Source organism: Sphaeroforma arctica (genome assembly GCF_001186125.1).
Source record: "Sphaeroforma arctica JP610 unplaced genomic scaffold supercont1.924, whole genome shotgun sequence".
In the NCBI taxonomy this organism is placed as follows: Eukaryota; class Ichthyosporea; order Ichthyophonida; genus Sphaeroforma; species Sphaeroforma arctica.
In genome coordinates this window covers 25,299-30,848 of record NW_014039634.1, presented here as the reverse complement: position 1 = coordinate 30,848, position 5,550 = coordinate 25,299, and the positions used below count along the sequence as shown (strand labels likewise).

Below are 5,550 nucleotides of genomic sequence, written 5' to 3'. Positions count from 1 at the left end.
AATAATAAAAATATATATATGTATACGTGTAAATGAATATATACAATAAGCTATATTTTAAAACCAACTGTATATCCGATGTTGAATTAATGAGTATATACGTTGATAACATAATACATTTCGCGTATCAGCCATGTGTTCATAGCCAAAGACATCGTCTGCGAATAAGTTAACGGCACCGTATCAAGACAATCAGCAGTGGTGCTATCTACGGAACACCATAGTGTTTTCGATTAACACACACCAACACAAAGTCACATTCTGGACGACAACCAGATTCAGATAGCCACAATATCCCAATACTACACAATCAGCAGTGGTGCTATCTACGGAACACCATAGTGTTTGCGATTAACACACACCAACACAAAGTCACATTCTGGACGACAACCAGATTCAGATAGCCACACATATCCCAATACTACACAAGCGCCCACGCCATGCACACACCACCACTAAACCCCAAACGCTAAACCCTACAACCCGATGTGACACCCACAGCCCCACTCACCGCCGATTGGGCCGTGCACTCGTTGGTCAGCGTGTCTGAGTTGGGTAGGCCCGTGGTTGGGTTGACTTGCCCACTGGCATAGCACTGCTGCATTGTGTACGGTGTGGTCTGTACCGGACATGCGCTGGCCAGTTCGGGACACATTAAATCGGTACAGAATAGCGGGACCTGGCACGGCTCCACTGGACAGCCAGGGACCCACCCACACGGGGGAGGGGAGGGGGCTACGGAGGTGTAGGGGGGTAAATAGTACAGGACGAGGAAGGACAGGACAGCCGTAGCAACGGCCAAGAATACGGAGAAGCCAATCCATTGAGCACGGGACAAAATATCCATGGAGGCATTGGTGGAGGTAGACGAGTACGAGAAACGGCGCATGAGGATGACGCAGTACTTCATGATCAACACACTCATGACCGACACAGGGATGTGAAACAACACGTCCAGGAGAATGACCCCCCAATAGCCACAGAAGGTCTCGTGCAGGCGAGCGTGCCAGAACCACGACAGCATGAAGAAGGACAGGAACACGGCGATGAGGGCAATGCGCCGACGCAGCGCACCCTGCATGGTGTGGACTTTGGGGATGACGACCACGCAGAAGGCAAAGCCCAGGCCAAAATACAGCGATCTGGGGCCAAAAAGAGGGGGAAGGTTTTATGGGGAAGGTTTAGGGGGTGGGGAGTTTACACGGCACTTGGGAGTTTATATTGTAGTATAATGTGTTTATTTTGTAATGCGTTTCTGAATGGGTTTGGGTTGTATAGGGTTTTAGGGTTTGTTGTTGAACACAGTGTAGGTATTCCGATGGTGTCTACAAGAATTATACTGGGTACAACTGTGCTAATTAAAATAACATATATACAATCTACTAATTCAAATAACATACATACGATCTACTAATTCAAATAACATACATCCGATATACTAATTCAAATAACATATATACAATCTACTAATTCAAATAACATACATACGATCTACTAATTCAAATAACATATTTACGAGTGTGATATCAGACTATATGAAAATCATAAAACATAAGAATTAATACATGAGACACGCACATGCACACAACAGTCACACAAAAACACTTACTCAAATACGCCCCAGGAATACACATAAGACATGCACATACACACAACAGTCACACACACACACATACTCAAATACACCCCAGGAATAGACATGAGACATGCACATACACACAACAGCCAAACACACACACATACTCAAAGACGTCTGAGACTTTGATCCACGTGTCGATCCACGTGCCTGTGTTGGGACAGACGGGCAGGTCATCCTTTCCACTGATGGGCCACAGCCACGTGCACCCATACGCAATCAGAAACCCAATGGTAAACAGAACAACCCACTTCATCTGTAGCACACGGTGGTAGTACAATGACAGGATGAGAGAAGATAAGGCAGGGTACGCAAGAGGTGATTGAGTAAGTGTCTGTGTGTAGATAACATACACACAGATGAGTGTATGTGTGTAGATAACACACAGAGATGAGTGTATGTGTGCAGATAACATACACAATGATGAGTGTATGTGGGTAGATAACATACACACAGATGAGTACATGTGTGTATACAACATACACACAGATGAGTGTATGTGGGTAGATAACATACACACAGATGAGTGTATGTGTGTAAATAACATACACACAGATGAGTGTATGTGGTCATTTAACCGCCGTGCTCGCTAGAACAATCAACGCTAGCTAGGGTTTTCGCAGATACATGAGCGTCACAGACTATACACTCTTGGTGATGATGCAAGGTCCGAATTGTCACTGGAGGTCTTATGGATATGGTGCGCGGATACGCATAAATTAGTATGTGCTGAAATCGATGCAAACTTACTAAAGATTTACAATCTAAGACATGCTTGGGAACTTCAAAGACTAGAATTACTGCAGGCTACAAGGAAATATTATATATATATACATATATATATATATATATATGTATAAGTGTGTGTATGTGTGTGTGTGTGTATATACATATATATATGTGTGCGTGTAAATTATATATATAAATATGAATTTATATATGTAAATTTATCGATCCATATATATATATATTAATATATTTATAGATGAACATATATGTATATATATAGTGTATATATATGTAATGTTCGAATGTTTTACATTTATGAATTTATATAAGGCTTCTGTAGGCTTGCATACGATATGTATATATATATAACGCCCTGGAGCATTACAATATGTGAAAATCTGTAGAGGTGTTATGTATGATGCTGTAGATATGTTTTATCAAGTGTTCTTTAAAACTGCCAAACTGTAAACGAACTTCAATAACATTGTAAACGTTTCCAACAATGAGACTATGATATATTTTTTTCTTACTATTTTTTTTTCAAACAGAGCAACAAAATGTCCGAGGTGGTAGATTTCTATAAATAAAAGTCGACCACACCTAGATTAATAACGAGATCCATGCTTGAACAATACCTACGGCCATAACATTCACCTGAACAAACGTGTGCTCTTATGCAAGGCAAGGTTGGATGCAATGCAATGACACCAAAATAAACAACTCAGAAATTCACCATGCCGCTGAAGAGTATGTATCAATAAAACACACACCAGTAAACAGATACTCAAACGCAAACACACACACCAGAACTCTCGGCTTCTTTTTATACTTCGGTTCCTTAGCGGGCTCAGAGATGCCCACGCGATTCTTCTGTTGATCATCGATTGTATTTGTTGTGGTATCTCGCTCGTCCTCCATGTCTGTGTTGGAAAGACTCGCGACTTCTACACTTGTACTATCAATCACATTGTTTGTTGGTGGCTGTATGGGACTGTCGTCCTTGGCTGACAGGTCTTTAGCCGGTGATTCTCCCGTTGAGGACATCTCGATGGTGTGTGCGTGTGTGTGTATGTGTACGCGTTTATAGTAAGATGTACAGCATCTATGTCAGGTGCCGTATTCTATCAACAATTTGCCAGCATATGCACGTACGTAAGAAACCCTCCCAGTGTGGTGTTTGAAAGCACACTTAAAAAACAGAGCATCGATGTATCTGCGATTGACAGTATTTATAATTTCTTAATAGTGGTGAGATCACTGAGACGTCTCGTCAGCAGGACTGTAGGACAAGCTGGATTTGGAGTCAAGCTCCAGAACTGTTTGATCAATATTTTCATTTTGATAGTTTCGAAACTCATTTACCAGAGCAGATAAAATATCTTGTTCAGAGAGTCAAAGAGTAAATGAGTTATAGAGTCAACGAATTCAGATGAAATTCGAACCTAAATTTACACGAATAATAATTTCATATTTTAAACATTTACTCTATAAATATTTTAACAAAAACAGATAGGGCTTTATGCAGTTATTTTGAGGTTTGTTGGGTTTAAGGTTTTGAACTCCCCATACAAATTCGATATTATGATGCTACAGGATCCGATATTTTGGTATATAAATTCAAATTTTTAAGACTTGTAATCCAATCTACACTACTATTAAGAACCGGAGCTTTAATTTCAGACAAATCGGTTGGTTGGTTCAGAATATAGGAATTGTACCGTTAGCAGTACAAAAACACTAAACTCTAAAACAGTACAAATCCTATCTCGAGAACGCCGATTCGTCTGAATTTAAAGCTACGTTTTGAATTTGTTTCACAGAAGGAGTTCCAGTTCTTTTAAAAAAACACCGAATAGACTGGTTTAAAGTCAGGTGGCTGACTACAATTCATACCAAATATACGCGCGTTGGACCCAAAAAAAAATCTGACACATGCTGTGCCGTCATGCATTTCGAAAGGATGTTTGACTTGTTCTTTTTAGGTGTTCTTTTTAGGAGGCTATGGTACTTACACAATTTTTTCCAATAAACCATAAAACAAGAAAAGGAAACAATATTCAAAATATCATGGCCTTCTTGATAGCCAAAAATAAATAAACCCCAGCCCGGACGTCCCAGCAATGATTTTTGGTTCGATGCTTTCTATAATTGGAACTGCTATTTTCAAAACAAAACAAAAATTCCACTAATTGTTTTGTTCTATTTTCAGAAGGCTTTTGTTTTTATTTTAGTTTTTGTAAAAATAACAAAATATCTTTTCAAAGTTTTGTTTTTTTACTAATAAAAAGCAAAAATAGAAAACTTTGAAAAGTCTTTACAACTCTTCACACGGCCAGAGTCCTTCAGAGTTCAGACTTCAGAAGTTCAGATTGTGTACTATGTAGTGTTTTAGGGTTTTAGGGTTTTAAAACTGTGTACAATGTAGTGTTTTAGGGTTTTAGGGTTTTATAACTGTGGACTATGTAGTGTTTTAGGGTTTTAGGGTTTTATAACTGTGGACTAAGTAGAGTGTGAGATTAAATACTAAATACTAAATCATGTCGGGATATAACTGCCTAAAATAGTATCTAATGATTTTGGCGGTCGTCGTAATTAGTATGTATTTATAAAAAACGTATATACCTTGAAACCCTCACCCAAACACAACAAACATGTTCAAAACAAACAGCTCACTACTATCACGACTCGCGAGAGAGGCTTCGCAGCAGCATATTGACATAAATACTTAAAATATACGAAGTATAAAGTGATATACATTGAAGCAGTCGAACTTTGATACAAAACTATGTTCAGAACACCCGACGCCCCAGCCACTGACGTGTGTAAGGCGCGCTCAAGGGTGAGACCGATAGTTGAGCTTACAACACCCTCGGGCACTCCACTGAAACGTAAAGCACAGAAACATCTTCGATTCACAGATGATCTCTTCAAGACACCCGAGGCTAAGAAGGATGTGAAGAATAAGACAGAGAGAGATGATAGAACACTCGCGGAGTTACAAGCCCAGGTATGCTTCGGTATTTAATCCTAACAAACTGGTCACGCCTCGCTCGTACAAATAGATACAAAAAAAATTAATTTGTACATGTACTACTAAAATTATATATATATATATGTATATATATATATATGTATATACATATATATATATATGTGTGTGTGTGTGTGTGTGTGTGTGTAGTATA

General features: G+C 39.2%; 2 protein-coding genes across 2 annotated transcripts; one reads left to right on the top strand and one right to left on the bottom strand.

Moving 5' to 3' along the window:
• Positions 1 to 508: 508 nt before the first annotated feature.
• SARC_09276 (hypothetical protein) lies at positions 509 to 3,552 on the bottom strand (the record flags this gene model as incomplete). The annotated part of the gene is made up of 3 exons (XM_014296717.1): positions 3,170 to 3,552; positions 1,744 to 1,892; positions 509 to 1,142 (listed from the first exon to the last, which is right to left on the bottom strand). Coding segments are annotated over exons 1-3 (1,023 nt in total), but the record flags the coding sequence as incomplete, so codon positions are not given.
• A 1,598-nt stretch (positions 3,553 to 5,150) lies between these two features.
• On the top strand, positions 5,151 to 5,390 carry SARC_09275 (hypothetical protein; the record flags this gene model as incomplete). Its single annotated transcript, XM_014296716.1, has 2 exons — positions 5,151 to 5,253; positions 5,284 to 5,390. The coding sequence occupies 2 exons, from the start codon at positions 5,151 to 5,153 to the stop codon at positions 5,388 to 5,390; spliced, it is 210 nt and encodes a 69-aa protein (XP_014152191.1).
• Positions 5,391 to 5,550: the final 160 nt, after the last annotated feature.